The sequence below is a fragment of the Coenobita brevimanus genome, chromosome 30 (genome assembly GCF_032717465.1).
Source record: "Coenobita brevimanus isolate Jiangsu-jjx chromosome 30, ASM3271746v2, whole genome shotgun sequence".
NCBI lineage: Eukaryota > Metazoa > Arthropoda > Malacostraca > Decapoda > Coenobitidae > Coenobita > Coenobita brevimanus.
Genome location: NC_136983.1, coordinates 22,246,342 through 22,266,042, shown reverse-complemented (window position 1 = coordinate 22,266,042; position 19,701 = coordinate 22,246,342). Strand labels below are relative to the sequence as shown.

Below are 19,701 nucleotides of genomic sequence, written 5' to 3'. Positions count from 1 at the left end.
AATTATATACCGTGTCATAGTTAAGAAGAAACCCTTCATCAGCCCCTTACTTATCTTAAACCAAATCTTCCTTAACCCTTCATAAACTTATCAACTCTTCATCAACTCATGACCATCAACCTTTTATCACCAGCAGTACATCAACCCGTAAAATTACTTGAAATACTGAAATAAAATTAATAAATAAAAATAAAATACAATAAGCTAGATTCTGCCATATTGTATTATAGTTTTTGTTCAAATATCGTTGGATCCATTTTCTGTGCTAGTGCTAACGCCAAGTGGCGTCACAACTGCATCTCTCCACCAACCTCTCTAATGCACGTGTCCCGACACGTTATTATATAGACTTTGAGGGAAACGGGGGGATGAACACTCTCCGACCGATGGGAGGCGTGGGCTCAGATTCCCACTTTCTCTACTGCATGGGCATAAGTAGTTGATGAAGTTCGTAAGGGCCTGGATGCCGTGTGGTCATAGGTGTTTCAGGTGTAGGTTGTTGATACCACCCAGTTCTGTGCTTGTAGACGTCTTTGTTTTCTTGATAATGTTACTTATTTGTTCTTGAGTGAAGGGAGTTAAGCAGCGGTCAAATGAAAAGGACAGCCTATGCAGAGAAGGTTGTTCTTCACTCATCGCATTTCTGTAATTCACCAGGTCGGTCAGGATCACTTGATGGTCGTGGTCGTCAGCTTTTACCCTCCCAGAATGGAACTGAGAGCTCATACAGTCCGATCTAAGGGCAAGGCTGTGACCTTCACACATGCACACATCCATCCCCTTCCTCTAGGGGGACAGTAACCACCTACTTCGTCAGTGAAACTTGTCACAACCTGAGCAAGGCACAAACTCCCGTCTACCAGATGGCAAGCAAGAACGTTACCACTGAGCCAGCAAGCGGTGTGTAGCCAGCGAGCAGTGTGTATGATGATTTTTGTTTGTGTAGTGGGTCATGAGTATATCTACTTGTTCTCTGTAGGAAGGGATGTGTTGGTTCTTGGAAGTAATGGCAGCATGGATTATAAAGGTATTTTTAATTTACAGATATCGTTAAATATTTTATACGGCCGAGAAGCGTCTGCAGAATGGTTGAATTTCGTTGCAAAGATTGACCAGTTTTCAATTTTCTTTGCGTTAATGTTGTTCTCAATTTCATTTCTTAGTTAACAGAGCCTTGTGAGGGTGTCGTATGTGTTGGGAAGAAGAGTTGCATCGGAGTGAATCGCACTGTTTTACGAGACAAGCATTCTCTGGTAAACTATGCTCTTCATTGTTGGTGAGGGATGTGTTTAGTGTGCTGAAGGATCGTTCTGTTTTTTTTCTGTTAATTATGTCCATTTTGCTTTTTTGTAGTTTGTGAAAATGATGTGTGATCACTCTAGTTTCTGGTGTACTGGCATGATAATCATGATAGGGAGGTGATCCTAAGTGAGTCTGGGTTCCGTCCCTCAGGTGGTAGTGAGTTACAGTACATGGATGAACAAAATGTGATGTGTGAGGAAGAGAAAGAGGAAGATGGCTTGGTGTAGGTGTATTGTGCAGTGTCCTTGAGAATGTAGCCTATATGTTGTTGTGATGGTGTGTTGTGACCTCGGCAGTCATTTCATTATTATTATTATTATTTTTTCCTTTGCTGTGTTCGTTCTGGGCAGTGTTTTGGGCATTTAAGCCGCCGGCAGATATGGAACTGGATATCTGTGTTAGGGCAAATAGCTGAGGGTTGCATTGTGCTTTTGTTGTGATGGATGACATGCGTTGACGCTGTTAGTTTGAATGATGAAATGGATCATTTTGGAATATTGGAGAGAACGATACCGGAAGATGACTGTAGGACATGAGTCAGAATGGGAGATTATGCATCAATAATGTATATTTTAAGAACAAAGATGCACACAAAATATACATGGTACAGATAAACTGGAGAAAATGATGAATGGAACCAGAATGTTTGGAGGTGTTGTCGACTTGAGGTCAGTAAAAGAATGATGAGAAGGCTTATCTGATCATATGACTGTGATCTGAAACGTGAAACAAAGAGAGAGAGAGGGAGAGAGAGAGAGAGAGAGAGAGAGAGAGAGAGAGAGAGAGAGAGAGAGAGAGAGAGAGAGACTTTCAGAGAAGTTGAGAATGATAGATGTGCCTGACGAATATCAGTTTACGTAGTACAGGAATCAGTCAATAAATTAAATTAAATGGCTCTGGATAACGTGTCGGGTTAGGATTGCTAAAGCTGTGTGATGCCGCGAGGTTAACAAGAAAGGTAGTGCCTTGTGGGATTAAGAGGTTGAAAGGCTATGGAGGAAAAGAGAAAGAATTTTATCACTGTGAATGCAATAATGGGGCTCAAATAAAAAAAAAAAAAAAAAAAAGAATGCAGTTTCAATAAAAAGCGCATGTAGAGACTAGTAGACAGAAAAATGAGGAAATGATGCCGTAAGAAAAAGGGTTGGAAATTAATTAATAACAGGAAATTGTTTTGAAGGAGGTGCAAAAATATTGAAATAGAGGAGGAAGGTTTGAATGTGTAAGGGATAAAAGTGGAAAGAAAACTACTAAATGAAAATTAAGTACAGAGCGGATGGAGAGAATATTTTGAAAAGTTGCAAAATGGGAATGATAAGTGATTGGCGTGTAAAGAGAAGGAATGCAGTGGCAGAAAATGTATCGCTGGCAGAAGTGAAGTACCGGTATGCTGAGATGTTGCCGAAGAACTGAAAGGCAGCGGGGTATTAATTAGGTGCAGTCAGAGACAATTAAGTGCAGTGTATTGTGGGATAAAGTTTTTTTTTTTTCTTTTATGAAACAAAGCTCGGATGAGTGGAAATGTACAGGCAGTAACTGTATCCCTGTTGAAGAAGAAAAGATGACTGAAGTGTATGCAAAAATTACTGAGCTATAGGACTGACCAGAGTTGTAGAGTTGGTATATGAAAATATAATCAAAAGTAAGGAATGCATCAGAAGGCCTGGTGAGTGACGAACAGGGTAACTTTAAAGTGTTACAGTGGAGGTTTACGTCAACTATGTGTAATGAGACAGTGAAAAAAAGGCTATGAAGAGTACTCTAAGGTCTTTATAGCTCTGAAAGAAGCACATGGGGAGGTAAACAGAAGGTTTCGAGTGTTGTATGTATAGTGTGGGTGAAAAGCTGTGGAATACCGTTGGGAGTGTTTATCATGGTAGTGAATCCTGTATAAAGGTTAGTGGGCATATAACTGGATGGTATGTGGCCATTATTTTAGTAATACAAGGCTTTGTATGTCTCAATGGCTGTTCACTATTTTTATTAATGGGGATTTTAGTAAGGTAAATTTTAAGAGTTATGGACAAAGGGATGAGACTGATAATGAATAAAGAACGGTGAAGTATCCCAAATGTGATGTATGTGGATGATTCTGTATTGCTTCCTAGTAATGGACAAAAGCTTGGTAGATCGCTGCAGGATTTTGTGGCTGTGGGCTTCGGGCTTTGAATGTAAATGTCGATAAGCGAAGGATGATGGTTGTTGAGAGAAGGTACAGCTTTTCTCAATAAGATGGAGTCAAAGGCTTTTCGTCTTATTAACTCTCATCCTCTTACCAGCTCCCTTCAACCTCTGTTTCATCGGCGCACCGTTGCATCTTTATCTCTTTTCTGTCGCTATTTCAATGGTCACTGCTTCTCTGAACTATCTGGTAGCACCCCTCGACCACTACAACGGGCGTGTAGTACCCACCTAGGAACAAACTCTTATCCTTTCTCTGCCCAACTCTCTAATTCAAAAGTTAACTGTTACATCCATTCCTTAATTTTTGCAACAGGTTAACTCTGGAACGGCTTCCATCTATCTGTATTTCCTATTTCCTGTGACCTCCAGTCTTTCATATGCAGTGTGTCCAGGCACCTCGAAATGAATGGGTCTTGAATTTGGCTCTCTGTTGTATTGTTTTTGTTTTTTCTTGGAAGGAACGGTTTGCGGGATCCTTGCCTTTGGTTCCTTCTTCCTTGCATAGAAAAAAAAAATCTACCACAGGGAAGGAATTTACTCTGCGGGACCGTACTGTGCAGTGTACAGATGTTCCCTAGTGGGCAGACAACAACTTGCCAGGGATGAGGGGAAGAGCCTCGAGTTTTGGCTTCTTGATGGACGCAACATTTGCGTCTCCTCTCTTACTATTTCTTCCATCCTTCCTGTCACTATTACAGTGGCAATCATAATGGTTTGCTGTTACCCAGGAAATAATTTACAACGCTGGTTGGTAACGATATAACCATTATTTTTTTTTTTACGTGTCCGACTCTGGGTAAAGGCTTCAGGGCCTATTTATCGGGGGCAATGATACCAAGACCCAGTAGTCCTCCTACACTTCCACATGTAACCACTTCGGCACTAACACCCACCATCCATACTGAATATATGCTAGGACTGTCTCATACAGGACTGGTGAATTGCCATTAGCGGGGGTATTTCTATGACATGTCAGCGGGTTTTCTGGTAAATCAGGAAAGTCTGACGTCAGGAAATTCAAGTCCTTAAACTGTTCCCTGCCCCAGCCCGGATTCGATCCTGGGTTCATTAGGACTGCAGGCCGCCTCTCTACCGATTCAGCCATCGCCTTCCCTTAATGGAGTGATGTGGAAATACGTAAAATGTATTAGCTACTAATCACATTAAGGGCCTCTGGGAAACAGTTTTTTAAAGGAGGTGATCGAAGCGCAGATGATCACAGGTGGAGGAGGGAAAAATATCACAATATATCCAAGAATGTCTGCCATATCGGCATCGATATCACTAATTTATCATTATTACTTCTTTCACTGTGTCTGACTCTGGGGCCAGGCTTTACAGCCCAGTCCCCGAAGTCAAGCAGTCCCACGTATTTCACCTCCACATGACACCACATCGCGTCTAACACCCATCGTCCATACTGAGTACATGCTAGAGCTGTTTCCTAACGAACTAATGTATTGGTAGTAGTGGGGTTGTTTTCACATGTTGGCAAGTGTTTTGGTAGAATAGTAATTTACATAATAAAACTCTTTTCTGTTCCAGCCTGGATTCGAACCTGGGTCCATTTTGGCTGTGAACCACCTCTCTACCGACTCAGCCACTGGCTGTTTAACCTGCCCCATCCCGACCACTTTTCCACCACTGACTCCCCCCAATCCCGACCATTTTTGGAAAATTTTTTTTTTGACTCAAACCTCCGCTTTTGGTGAGAAACATCGAAAATTCATAGAGAAATCGCTCACCTGAGGTTTAAAATACTCGATCCAGTTACCAGTACCTTACTGGGTTTTCTAACAGGCTGGCACCAAAGAAAACGGTATTTATTTATTTACTTGGTACGAATTTATATGTAGTACGAGAGTATATTGGTTTTCAAACAGTAATATAGGCATTATAAGCATTGTTTCACTCACTAACTCATCACCATACCTGACCTTTTTTTGCCAAATTACCTATCTGACTGTTTCTTCCTCTAATGCTATGTAAAGTTTGTCCTCCACATTGTCATTGACTTGGGGAATCACTCTGGCCCTGAATTTCGTACCGTGGCATGACATGGCTTTACTGGCCAGGTCACTGATAACAGGTGAATTGTTGAGACAATGGCATGCAGGGGGAGGAGGAGGTCATGCTGGGTAAGGCATTGTCCCTGCCTGGCATCTTGTAGAGGAAGGTGTCCCGTGTATACGTACCAAAAATCACTCACGAAAATTAAAAATTATGCAAATTAGGGACCTTGCAATTGATTCGGTTTTATGTACCTCTACGGGATTGGCAGTGACAAAACGTGTGGACGTTAATTCACGTCGACGGGGCACCACGGGTTAATATCACTGTCTTATTTATTATACTGTAAAGTAGGATATATCCTTGGATACTTGCTTGCAGTCTAGGTGGGGTCACAGAAAGTCTTTAGTTTTCAACGGGGGTAGGTCAGAGGATCATCCAACACATTAGGATTTCGTTAAATGGATAAAGGTATCCGAGTGTGTGGCCTTCAAATGCGCCGGATATTAGGTTCGCACTTTACCCACGCATAAGGAAGATATTCATATCTATAATCTCTCTCTCTCTCTCTCTCTCTCTCTCTCTCTCTCTCTCCATATCCCACCCTACTGCCTTGTGAGGTGAAAGTAGCAAACATCTGCAGTCAACCTACCTGCCTCTGTCCCGTAAAAGGGGGCTACAATCAAATCGTTTAAATGTCCTTCTGTCCCCTGCCATTTGGCTACCCTCCCTCCAACTCACACCTTCGTCTCTCATATATCTCCACTAAATCCCTCCGCCTCATCCTTGGTCTCCCCCTCATCCTTTCCACTACAGTGACATACACTCTTCTAGTCATGCTCCATCTTCAGTACATGACTAAACCAGCTCAGAGTATTTATCTCACCGTTTTCAGCGACATCCACTCCAACACCACAACCGTTCTTCACTTCCTCATTTATCTTTTTGTTTTTGTCTACGTAAGACCACGGGTTCTTCTCGAAGAACTCATTTGCCGTGATGGCGTTTAATAAGCTATACCAAACTAATGGCATAGTACTGTGTAATTGCATAGTGTGCACTTATGCCATTATCTTGACACTCATTGAGTGTACTTACACTACACCATAACTGCACGTACTGGCTTAAAACACAAACTGTCGGGGTAGGATTACTTTGACTTTACTGGCTCGACCTTGTTCCAATGGTTTTTGTCGAAATGCCCTCCATACAATTTCATACACTTTAATAGTTTTTTATACTTGTATACCTTAACCTGATATCCACACCATACCACCCCCTCTTAACTACAGTAGAATCATATTGTTGTGTTGTTTTACTATTACAACTCTATTGTCAAGACTAAGAGAAGCCAGTTATAAACCAATGTAGTTAGACACTTCATCATTAAAATCATGTTTAACATCAGCGTTCGCAAAGCGAAAGGGAGTGTTAGTTTATCCACGAGTGTTTGTGTGTGTGCGTGAGTTTGGGTGAATATGCATGTCTGATTGTATGAGTGTGTGTCAATTAATATGCGTGTGTGTGTGTGTGTGTGTGTGTGTGTGTGTGTGTACTTGTCTCTGGTTGTTTGTGTCTGAGTGTATCTGCTTGCCCTTTAGTGTGTGTTTGTCTAGAGACTTTAGACTGTTGAGAAGCAGGAATGCTAGCTAAGTGGCAGTAGAAAATTCCGAATAGTTTGCATATTTTCAGTTGCTAGTCAGAGTTGCCAGGTAGCCTGCTGGTGTGAGCAGAGATATTTTGTAAAGTTATACATTAATTTTTATTCTTTTTTTTCCTCCTTATACAGTAATGTTATATTTGGATGATTGTTGAATTATGCAATATTCTTTAATTTCAGTTTGTATGCTAAAGCATTCATTTACATAATGAAAAAAAGCTCTGGAATATTTTGGATGTCTCCGACTTGGAACTGCTGTCACTACGAGTACCAATAACATTCGAGTTGCAAGGAAGATTATAAAAGGATGAGGGAGAGAATAGAGGAACCAGTTTCCTTGTGGTCTTGTGAAGTTAGTGTAGCTCTGATACTTGTGAAATTAGTTAAGCAGACAGCGTAAGTACTTGAAAAATAAAGACTATGAACGTGAGAAGCCTGTGTTTTTACGACGCCTGCCTTGAACTTGTGTGCATTAAAAGGCTAACCCTTCAAGAAACGATTCCCTGGGCGAAATTCTTCCTATACTAAAGTTCTGCTGTTGGAGCCTGTGGCAGTGTGAGACGAGGACATAACAAGTGGTGTCAGTTGAGATAGAAAAGTGCTGCAGAGAATCAAACCTTCGAGATGAAGCCGGAAAGTGTACAGACAAGAAACCAAGCTAGGTAGGAGGAGGCGTCTCTGGCTCCAATCATGAAGTTACTACAAGCACAAACTGAAGGACAGAAAGAGACCGAGAAAAAACTCAGTGAATAACTAAAAGTGCAAACTGAAGGACAGAAAGAGCTCAAGAAAGAACTCAGAGAACAACTACAAGAACAAAGTGAAGAACAGAATGATTGATATAAAGGCTTCGAGAAGCATTACGGGAGCAACAGAAGTTGCAACTGAGGATGCAGGGAAAGCTAGATGCTTTCAAGGGGAGAAGTGAAGGAAGAACAGCAACAGTTGAAGGTGGAAGTATATGCTGAGCTACAGCAGCAGAAGTGTGAGGTGAGCAATAACGTGATGGAGTGCAGAGAGCATGGAGATGACCAATTGAAGATAATTTGTGAGAGAATTGAGACTGTAGATAAATTTTGCATTGCTGAGCTTCAGGTTGGTGTATAGGGAGGTTATGTAAAAAATGAACTGTGTATGGTGAATCTTGATGAATTCCAAGCATCTAAAGGTAGCATTACAAGGTCGAATAATCAGAATGTACAAGCTTTGGGTCCTAGACTTAATTATAATGTCCAAGTTTTTAGGCCCCAAACCAGTGAATTGCATGACAATAATGGGGGTCCAATTAGAAAGAAACCCGAGGAATTGATGGTAAGGTATCTTGAGAAGATTACTCTGTGCAATTTGACTTACTTGTGGGTCAGAATGGGTGGGGTGATAGGCAGAGGGCAGTGCAGCTTGCTACTTGCCTCAAGGGTGCCGCAGTGGAGATTTTTTGTCAGATGTCAGTTGAGGAAAGGAACAGTTGTCAGTCCCTAGTAGAAGTGTTGGAGTGCATATACGGTACGATGTACCAGACTGAGGTTTACAGAGCAAGATTCCAGACCAGTGTATGGGCTCAAGGTGAATCCCTTAAGAAGCTTGCTCATGACCTGAAGAGTATGGCGCACAAGGCATACCCTGGAGCAACACCTAACCTGTTGGCTATTCTTCTGAGGGACTAGTTCACTGATGCTCTTGAGAGTGCGAAGTTGAAAATGCAAGTGAAACAGGCACAGTCAAGAAGCATGCAAGAAGCACTAGCCAGGGCTCTGGAATATGAGTCCTACATCAGGTCCAGTACACATCCAGCTTGCAGGCAGGACGTCGTGTAAGATTCAGAGCAAGAAAGAGGCAGATACGTGAAGCGGAATAATTTGAAGGGAGTTGCTGGTACTGTGAGAAGCCAGGACATAGGAAAGAGGACTGCTAAAATTGGAAGAAAGAACAGAAGATCAGAAGAGGTTGCTGCTTCTTCAAGAAGCCTGGACATAAGAGGGGGGATTGTTATGAGAGGAAGAAGGGGCAACAGCAGAACAGTGCAAGGAAGCCAAAGATTGCAACAAAAGGGAGTTGGACATGTGGTGAGGTGGGACAATTCAGTTTTGATTGTCCAAAAAAGGGAAGGAGGAGGATAAGAAAAAGGCTGCAGAAGGCAAGAAAGAAGCAGAAATCTAGTAAAGGCTGGTGTTAAGGGACAACAACCGGCTGTTTTTCTCAAAATAGCCCCACCACCGAGAAAATGCAAGAGAACTTCGACTGACAGTGTGAGAGCAGATGGAAGAATAGATGTCAAGAGGTGTTCCGTGGTGCTTTATTCAGCCTCAAGGCAGACTTCTGTGAGGCATGGTGTGTTATGTCATCAGTACATGCCTGAGTCATCGGAACGACTGCGTAGCACAACTGGGCACTGCACAGAACTGAGAGGATCCTTGGATGCCAGGATTGAAGTGGTAGGGCAAGAGGCTACACTTCCAGTCTTTGTGGCTGACATGGAGGATCCTAACCTTCTTTGTCTAGACTATCTGACGTCCAAGGGATGTCATCAGAACGACTGTGTGGCACAACTGGGCACTGCACAGAACTGAGAGGATCCTTTGATGCCAGGACTGAAGTGGGAGGGGAAGAGGCTACACTTCCAGTCTTTGTGGCTGACATGGAGAATCCTTACCTTCTTCGTCTGAATTATCTGATGTCCAAGGAATGTGAGCTGGACTTCCGTTCCATGAAGCTCAAGGTCTGAGGAAAGTCGGTTTCCATCACAGTAGTGAGACATACCAGTTCTGGTGGTGAGGTGAGGGTGCTGCACACTAGTGATACCCACAAAATCAGAACTATTGCTCTAGTGTAAGGTGTGTGGCTCTTTTGACAGCTGTCTGTGGGTGGTGAAGCCTGATGGATGGTGCAAAACGTAGGCCAGAGTGATGGTGGGGAGGACTATGCTGGAAACAGGTGCAGGTGAAGTGCCAGTTGTGGTGACCAGTTTCTCCTGTAAGATGGATAAGATCAATGAGGAAGAAATAGTGGGACTGTGCCAGGAAGTGGACCCCGAGTGGCATCAGTGGGAGGTCTGTGAAAGGAGTGTAGTCAAAGAAGATGGGAATCTGCCAGACCACTTGCAAGACCTGTTCTAAAGGAGTTGCCAGTGCCTGGATAACTCACAAGTGCTGCAGGTAAGGCAACTGCTAGTGAAACTTGCTGATGTCTTTTCCACCAGAGACCTAGGCCTGGGATTCACAGGTCTAGTAGAGCATTGTATTGACACTGGGGACCACTGCTTGATTAAACAACCTGCTCGGAAGATGGAGCCAGTTCAGTGGCAAGAAATGGAGAGGGTGATGTAGAATCTTCAACGTCAAGGAGAGATAACAAAGTCCGGCAATCCTTGGGCGTCAGCAGTAGTTCTGGAAAGGAGGAAGGATGGCTCAATGAGGTGTAGTGTTGATTATCAAGCCCTAATTGAAGTGACAGTGAAGGATGCATACTCCCTGCCAAGAACTGATGACATGCTGGATACTCTGTCAGGTGCCAAATGGCCCTCCACCCTTGACATGAAAGCAGGATATCACCAGGTCAAGGTTGCAGAAAATGATAACGAGGATAGAATCTTTTCATATGGGTTGCTTTTATACAGTTCAAAGTGGTGCCATGTGGCCTGCGTAACGCCCCTGGCTACTTTTGAGCACCTTATGGATAGAGTACTGGAATGCCTGCGCTGACAGACAGCTCTCATCTGTCTTGTTGATATGATTGTGTTTGGATGGACTTTTGACCAAGAACTGGAAAGGCCATTAGAGGTGTTCATCAGGATCTGAGCAGCGCACCTCATGCTGAACCTTAAGAAGTGCTACATGTTCTAGAATGAAGTAAAGTACCTGGGACCCATTGTAGGCATGGGTGGCGTTTGTACTGCTGTGGAGAAGGTGGCAGCTGTGAAAAACTCGCCGTATCTAATTTTTGTGAAGGAGATACGGAGTTTCCTGGGTTTATATACCTACTGCCAGTGTCTTGTCAAGGCCTTTGCAATGATAGCTGTACCTCTTCACAAGTTGTTAGGAAAGAGGCAGAAGTTTATGTGGACTGCAGTGACTCAGAAGGCCTTCAATGAACTCAAGCACGAGTTGGCAAGCTCTCTAGTGTTGCCATACCCAGATCAGAGTAAACCATTCATTGTGGACTATGATTCTAGTGACTATGGCATTGGTGGAGTTCTGTCACGGATGGGTGACAAAGAGCATGTGGTGGTGCATTGCAGCAAGAAACGACCAGTAAAGAGCTCTTGGCAGTGAAGAGCCTTGACTTCTTCCACCTCTACTTGTATGGGTCCTACTTCATCATAAGGGCATACCATACAGCACTCAAGTGTCTGAAGACAAAGGAATCCAGAAGGACAACTTTCACACTGGCTCGGGAAGCTGGATCAGCACATCAGTGAGGTGCAGCACCATCTTGCGCGGGTACATGGCAATGCTGGCAGCCTGAATCATCGGTCTTGTGACCCAATTGTAAGCAGTGTAGTAAAAAATAAAATTTTAGCAAGAAATGCAGCCGTAATGCAGTGATATGAAAAAGACCTGTAGAGGAAGCAGATGGAGGATACGGATTTACAACCAGTGCTAGAGTGGTTGCAGTAGAGTACAATATGACCATCTTGGGAAGAAGTTTTCAGGTTTAGCACTGCAACTAAGAGCTGCTGGAGTCAGTGGGACCTTCTTCTCGTGAACAACAAACTACTGGAGCGTCAGTGGAGACAACTGATGGCCTCAACAAGTATTGAGAGTTAGTGGTTCCTAAGAAAATGAGGTCTGAGGTCTTAGAAGAGTCTCATAACCAGAGCACTACTGTCGGTTTCAGAGGCCATGTCGCATCGTTTTTTGAGAATAACGTAGTAAGTAACAGTTGCATCAGTATGATATTTGGCAACAGTGTGTTTCATACCCTGCGGTAATTTTTGGCAGCATAGTGGAGTACTTAAATGAAATAATTAAGGCAATTGTCCTTGAGAAATGAGGCTGAATGTCAAAATAAAGGACAGGGATACGAACGATACTATGGAAACGTAGTACCTGCCACGTGAGTGACGTCAGTAGACAGGCTCCTCCCACCACCCACATGGGACACTCCCACCCCTACCATCTCCCTCCTTCCCTCCCTCCCTCTCTTCGAAACCATGGTCGAAACTTCAATTATCGGCACATGCTTTATAGCCTATATAATGATATATTATGTAATTGACGCATCCAATATGTGTTACTATAGTTGGTATATTTGTATTGATAGTGACACATAACAGAGCGAAAGTAGGGTAGAATGGGGCTGATAATGCCCGGCATGATAGGAGAGTCGAAGTCAGGGGTGATGTGTCACCGTGTGGAACTTGTTCCTGGATAGTGAGGAGGAGTAAAATACTTATGTATTGATTTTGTTTCTTTTGTCCACCCGTTACATATATGCTTCATTTCATTTACAATGATGTATTACTGAAATCTGTCCACAGTATGCCATAAAGATAACAATAAGCCTACGCTGAGTAACCGACTCAGCATCGGTGTATACTGGGACGTAATCCTGATATTGGGTGCTTCATGATGATACTTGATTACGATACTGCTTAAATCAAACATTATACGACAGTTATGAGCTATAATCGATAGCAATTACAAAATAGAACCCATGGCTGACGAGGACCACATAACACCTTATATACATGGCGTATCATTCCACCACAAAACTACACCACTCCTCACTTCTACCGAACCAATGCTCTTCTATCATGCCGGGGATTATCAGCCCCATTCTACCCTACTCTCGCTCTGTTATGTGTCACTATCAATACAAATATACCAGCTATAGTAACACATATTGGATGCGTCAATTACATAATATATCATTATATAGGCTATAAAGCATGTGCCGATAATTGAAGTTTCGACCATGGTTTCGAAGAGAGGGAGGGAGGGAAGGAGGGAGATGGTAGGGGTGGGAGTGTCCCGTGTGGGTGGTGGGAGGAGCCTGTCTACTGACGTCACTCACGTGGCAGGTACTACGTTTCCATAGTATCGTTCGTATCCCTGTCCTTTATTTTGACATTCAGCCTCATTTCTCAAGGACAGTTGCCTTAATTATTTCATTTAAGTACTCCACTATGCTGCCAAAAATTACCGCAGGGTATGAAAGACACTGTTGCCAAATATCATATTGATCCAACTGTTCCTTACTACGTTATTCTCAAAAAACGATGCGACATGGCCTCTGAAACCGACAGTAGTGGCCATCTAGGAGTGAAGAAAACTCTAAGTCGGCTCTGAGAGAGGTTCTACTGGACTGGCATGTGTCAGGACGTTAAATAGTGGTGTTGGGCCTGCAATGTATGCCGTGCCAAGAAAGGACCCAAGAAACGTGGTTGTGCCCCTCTTCAACTGTACCATGTGGGTGCACCAGCAGAAAGGGTCACAGTGGACATTGGTGGACCTCTGCCACTCGCTGAAAAAGAAAACCAGTATATACCGGTATGTGTTGCCATGGACTACTTAACAAAGAGGCCAGAAGCCTATGCCATCCCAGATCACGAAGCTGCAACTGTTGCTCAGGTGTTAGTTGACCATTTCTTCAGTTGTTCTGGGATGCCACAAGAGCTACATTTAGACCAGGGTAGAAACTTTGAGTCTGCTGAGTTCTGTGTGTGCTGCAAGTTACTGGGGATCAAGAAGACCAGGATGACTCCACAAAGGCCACAGTCAGATGGGATGGTGGAGAAATTCAACTGGACCCTGGGATAAGAACTGACAAAGAACTGTGTAGAGGGACAGATGGAATGGGACCAGAAATGACCTTCGTTGCTGATGGCATATCGGTCTGCATTCCACGGGTCTACCATCTACACCCCTGCAAAACTGATTTTGGACCATGAGTTACAATTGCCAGTCGATCTGTTAATAGAAAGAACATCTGGTGAAGAGCTGCCTACAGACACCTCCAGCTATGGGAAACATCTTCAGGAAAGACTGGCAAGGGAACATCATCAAGTTCAAGTAACTCTGAAGTTTTCGGGTGAAATAATGAAGCACAGGTATGATGCCAAGGCAAGTGAGGTGAGCTTTAAGGGTGGCGACAAATTTTGGCTATACAATCCTTAACAGAAGAGAGGACAGTCACTGAAGCTGCAGAGCACATGGGGTTGGTCCTACACTGTGATGGACCGCATGTCAGATGTAACATACTGGATTCAGGAAGACAGAAAGTCTCGTCTGAAGGTAGTACACTTGAATCGTCTGTGGCAGTACCATGAACTTGGACAATACAGCTGGGACGTCTTCGAGGAATCGTGCACAACCACAGCAAATGATGATGAGGACCAAGGAGCTGAAACATAAGAGGATGGTGACAGTTTCCCTAGAGAAAAAGTGGAACAGGAAGAGGATCAAGTCATTCCAGGAAGAGTGGACTGTGTTGAGGAGCAAGAACGTTGTCAGAAGCAGCATAAAAGAAGACCTGATAAGTTGAAGGAATATTTTTTGTATAATTAAAAGTTTTGTTAGGATTAAGGATTAAGTTTGTAAATAATCTGTAGTTTTGAGACGACAAAAGGACTAGGGAGGGGGTACTGTTGAGAAGCGGAGTACTGTTGAGAAGCGGAGTGCTAGTAGGTGATAGTGGAAAATTCCAGATAGTTTGGCATTTTCAGTTGCTAGTCAAAGTTGCCAGGTAGCCTGCTGTTGTGAGCAGAGGTATTTTGTAAAAGTATGTATTTTTTTTTATTTCTTTGAATTATGTAATATATTAATTTCAGTTTGTATGCAAAAGCATTTAGAGTGCCACATAATGTAAGAAAACTCTGGAATATTTTGGATATCTACAACTTGGAACTTTTGCCGCTACGAGTACCAAGAACATTCGAGTAGCAAGGAAAGTTATAAAAGGATGGGGTTGAGAATAGAGGAGTACTCGTAAGTTTACTTGTGGCCTTGTGAAGTTAGTGTAACTCTGGCACTTGTGACATTAGTTATGCAAACAGTGCCATTACTTGGATTATGCAGACTACAAACGTGAGAAGCCTGTGTTTTTACGATGCCTGACTTGAACTTATGTACATTAAAAGGCTGACCTTTCAAGAAACGATTCCTTGGGTGTAGTTCTTATACTAAATTACTGCTGTTGGAGGCTCTGGCAGTGTGGGACGAGGATGTAACAATATATTTCAGTATGTTACAATCTGTGTGTGTGTGTGTGTGTGTGTGTGTGTGTGTGTGTGTGTATTTGCTTGTTTAAATGTATGAGCATATGTCTAAGATTGTCTGTACTGTCTGTATGTCTCTCTGTGTGCTTGTCTGCATAAGTGTCTATAATTATATATCGTATATATCTGTATATGCTAATGTATTTGAGTGTCTCTATGTTTATCTGTTTCTGTGTGTGTGCATGTGTCTGTCAAAATTTGGGTCTTTGTGTCTGTTTGTGTGTCTGTATGAGTGTCTTTGTGACTGTCTGTATGTCCTGTCCTTGTGCTTGTTTTTGTTGGTGTGTGTGTTTTATTTGTTGGTTTGTGGCTTGCCGACTGTGACTTTACTACTGATGTGTCGATACCGGTATTGGATGAACCAATTTCCCCGTTAGAAGACTAACATCAGGCAAAATTGTTCAAATCAGACAAGGCTTCGGGACCTGTTGGTTTATCTCCAGGCATTCTAAAAATCCTACCTGGCCAATGGTTTGTTCTCCTAGCGACTGTTTAACATTATCTTTTATTCAAGTGCCTACCCTTTGGGTTGGTCAAGAGCTAAATTGGTAACAATGTTTAAGAAAAGTGGTAGAAGTAATATTAACCCTTAGCCATCGGGGAGCTCCCGGCCGCAGCACACTCCTCCCTCTGGGCGATTTCCGAGATTTTGGAAAAATACCCTTACTTCAAACCCTTATATCTGCCAAACTATAATAGCTAGAGAATCAAATGAAAGTTCATAAGACTCAACAACTCTTCCTCTTTCCAATAAATGTATCCCTAGGTCTCTAGGTGGTCCCGTCGATGAGTAAGGATGGGTTGAAGACGAATGGTTTTTCACATTGTGGGGCGCGGCTCCGAGCCCGCCCCACTGGCCATGGCCTTGGCTTGGCTGGCTAGTGTTGCCAGCACCGACTGGAGTGGTGATTGTAACACTGCCCGTGCGTCCTTGGAATGCGGAAGATTCCACTCATTTTTTCTACTCCTCCTTACTCACCACAGTGAAAATGAGTCATCACCCGGTTCATGTGGCTCACACAAGGATTCACCGCCCACACCACCATGCCACTAAGCCCCGTATGTGTGTGGGAAAGGAAATATCTCGTCGTTTTTCTGAACTCACTTCTTCCATAAATAATTATATTTCTCCTTTACTAAGCTACTTAGAACTGCACTTTACATCACGATTACAGGTAACTGCACTTTGACAAGTAATTGCTGTTGCTCTTTCACGCATGATCGTAGAGTATGAGGTAATTATTTGTTCTGTAAATCACACTGCTTTGTACTAATCAGGGTTATAGTGAAACTCATATAAATGTCTTACACAACTAACATTATTCGTACTTCACATCACAGATACACTGATGCTCATATTTGGCACAATCCCTCTGAGTATTGAGTGAAATAATTTAGGTATAATGATGCAGGTATTGTTCATTGTGTCCCGCTCACAAGTGGTTTTCTTTCAGGTAACAGGTAGGCAAACTCAAGGTATATCCAGTAATTTTCTAACCATTATCCAATAAACAGTATCAACTGCTGTATTGCATTTTCTATAAATCACTTATATGCACTTGTAGAACTTATGAAAGACTTATATCTTAGCACTTTCTATAATTCACTTATAATATCACACATTTCACTCATTGATCAAAATACACAAACTTCTGCACTGCTGTACACTATTTACACTTCCCCACACACCTGCTCAGTACTCATACCACTCCCGAAGGGCCTGGTTGTGGAGATCCTGCCCTTGAAGTAGTAGGCTGAGGTGTGGGGGAGCGCTGGAGGAAGATACATCGGCAAGCAGGCGGCAAGAGTGTGGGGGAAACGGCTCTGTGGCGTTTTTTTCCACAGATGAACGCCAGGTCCGCGGTCACTTTCCCGATGTCCTGGGTCATCTTGCGCCTCCTCATCGCCGAAATCATCACTCTCGTAGACTGTCTCTTCCTCCTGGAGAAGTCGTAGAGCCAGCTCTGGCGTCGGAGAGCGAGTAGGGGTTGGAGGGCGAGAGAGATTGCTCTCCTCGTGGCAGGGTTTTTTTCTCCACAGAGGACGTACTCTTGCTGCGTGTACAAGAGGAGACAGTATCGTCAAGGGCACATCCTATGGCACTATCACTAAGCCCTGTACCTGGCACTAAGGGCTGAACCTTGGTGGGGATTGATGAGGCTATCGGCCCTTCATACGGTGGGACGGAATCGGACAATGTCAAGGAAAATGGCATGGCTCCTCTCGCTACCACTGCCGAGTACAAACTGAACCGCTCAACCTCAGGGTACCTGGGGGTCCTACCTACCCCGTAGGTATCACAGAAAATGGTCCAACGCTCAAACAGTGACGGGAAGGTGAGTGCAGTATATCAAGTCAACTGGCGGCCCTCTGCACCCTGAATCCTGTCGTGCATATTCGTCAGCTGGCGGATAGGGGTTAAGAATGACAGAGGCATAATTATAACAGTATCACTAAATTATATGACAAGGTCTTGTGTTCAAGAATGAAGCAGTGGTTTAACACCATATATGGAACAGGCCGGAGCCCAGGAGAGGAGGGGTTGCCTGGAACATATAATTTCATTGAGACTGTTGTGTGATATGGTTAGGAGAAAGAAGTTAACTCTGTTCATAACATTCATTAATTTCTCCCAAACTTATGATAGGGTACCAAGGCATACATCATTCAGTGTTATGCCATTTAGGATGTGGATCAGTGATGCTGTGTGCCTTGGTTGCCATGTAGGCTATAGTGTGACAGAGAGCCAGATCGGTACTGCCTTAGTCTTAAGATTTTTAGGTGTTAGACGGGGATTACCCACTTCTTGCCTCTTATTTATTGTCTCGGTAGATGATCTTTTACGGTTAATCGAGGAGGGTTGTGAGTATGATGGCTTTCTGCAATGGTTACATATCCTGGTTCATATGGATGATACTGTGCTGCTATCCATAGCTAGGCGAAATATGACATTAAAATTAACTTTGCTTCACGGTTTGTTGTACCGAATATGGAATGAAAATTAACTAGTCTAAAACTTTTATTTTTTTTTATGAATCATGGTAGTGATGCGGACTTGGAGCCTTTGGTCATGAATGAGTTAGTAGTGAATCGCTGCGATATATATGTGTATTTGGGTTCACCATTTACGAGTGATAGTTCCACCTCATCAGCCATTCAAGCTCATGGTAATGCTAAAGATGCCACATGTGCTTACATTTGTGTCATTCATTAGTAAGAATAATGATGTTCTCTTCATTATGAAGAGAAGAGTATTCGAGGCAGCTCTCATGTCATCACTCATTTGTGGATGTGGATCATGGTGGGGGCGCCAATCATCCACCCACTTAGTGTAGTAGTACTCTGTTTTTAGGGTAGCTCTACACTGAGTGGCAAGCCAAATGATATCTGTTAACCAGGAAAGCATTTACAACACTGGATGGTAACCTTATAACCAACCAACACGTGTTCCCTACGTGACAACAAGTGGGTTGGCGGAGGGTTAGTACCCCTCCCCGAAAAACAACTAACTAAAAATACAAACAAGAAGCCTCGGACCAGGACTGACCAAAAGGTGACGACTAAGGACCGAACAAAGGACATGGTACGGAGAGCTACATGGAATGTAAGGGGTGCAAAATGATGAGGTGAAAGAAAGAGAGATTGTCCAGGTGCTTGACGGTGTGAAAGTAGTTGTATATGGATTAACTGAAACTAAATGGTGAGGTGGAAGTGTGAGAGAATGGGAGTATGGATGGGGTATATGTGCGGGAGTAGGTAAGAATGAGAGAGTAAAGAAAGGCGTGTGTATTGTTGTAAGTAACAGATGCAAGGAGAATATAAGGGAGCATGGATCGGTTGACCCAAGTATTGTATGGGTAAGATTGAAAGCTGGACTACAAATGTAGGCAATTGTGTGCTTGTATGCACCAAAGCAAGATCGTGCAAGCAGAGTGAGAGAGGAGTTCTGGACAAATTTGGAAGCATGCATGGAAAAGTTTGAAAGGAATGAGAGAGTGTTTTTGATTGGAGATATGAATGGAAAAGTAGGGAACGTGAAGGTGGGTGGAGTAGTTGGTGAATGAGGTGTGCCTGCAGAGATGGATGAGAATGGCAGTGCTTTAGTGGACATTTTTAACCGGAATGGAGTTGGTGATAGCTAATATCCTCTTCAAGCACAAAATGATCCGTAGGGATACGTGGCGAGTGATGAGAAGGATGGGTGATGAATTGAATGAATGGAAGACAATGATTGATTATGTGTGTGTGGATGAAAGGATGAGGTGTGTAATGGATGCAAGAATATATAGAGGCTGGGGGGAGTGGACTTTCGGACCACCACTTGTTGGTG

General features: G+C 43.2%; 1 protein-coding gene across 1 annotated transcript in view; it reads left to right on the top strand.

The window, feature by feature from the left end:
- Positions 1-11,424, top strand: part of LOC145395249 (uncharacterized) — a 66,259-nt gene extending 54,835 nt beyond the window's left edge. Inside the window, exon 2 of the mRNA XM_080268938.1 lies at positions 11,222-11,424. Coding sequence (XP_080125064.1) covers positions 11,222-11,424 — 203 coding nt within the window. The remainder of the gene's footprint in view (positions 1-11,221) is intronic.
- Positions 11,425-19,701: the final 8,277 nt, after the last annotated feature.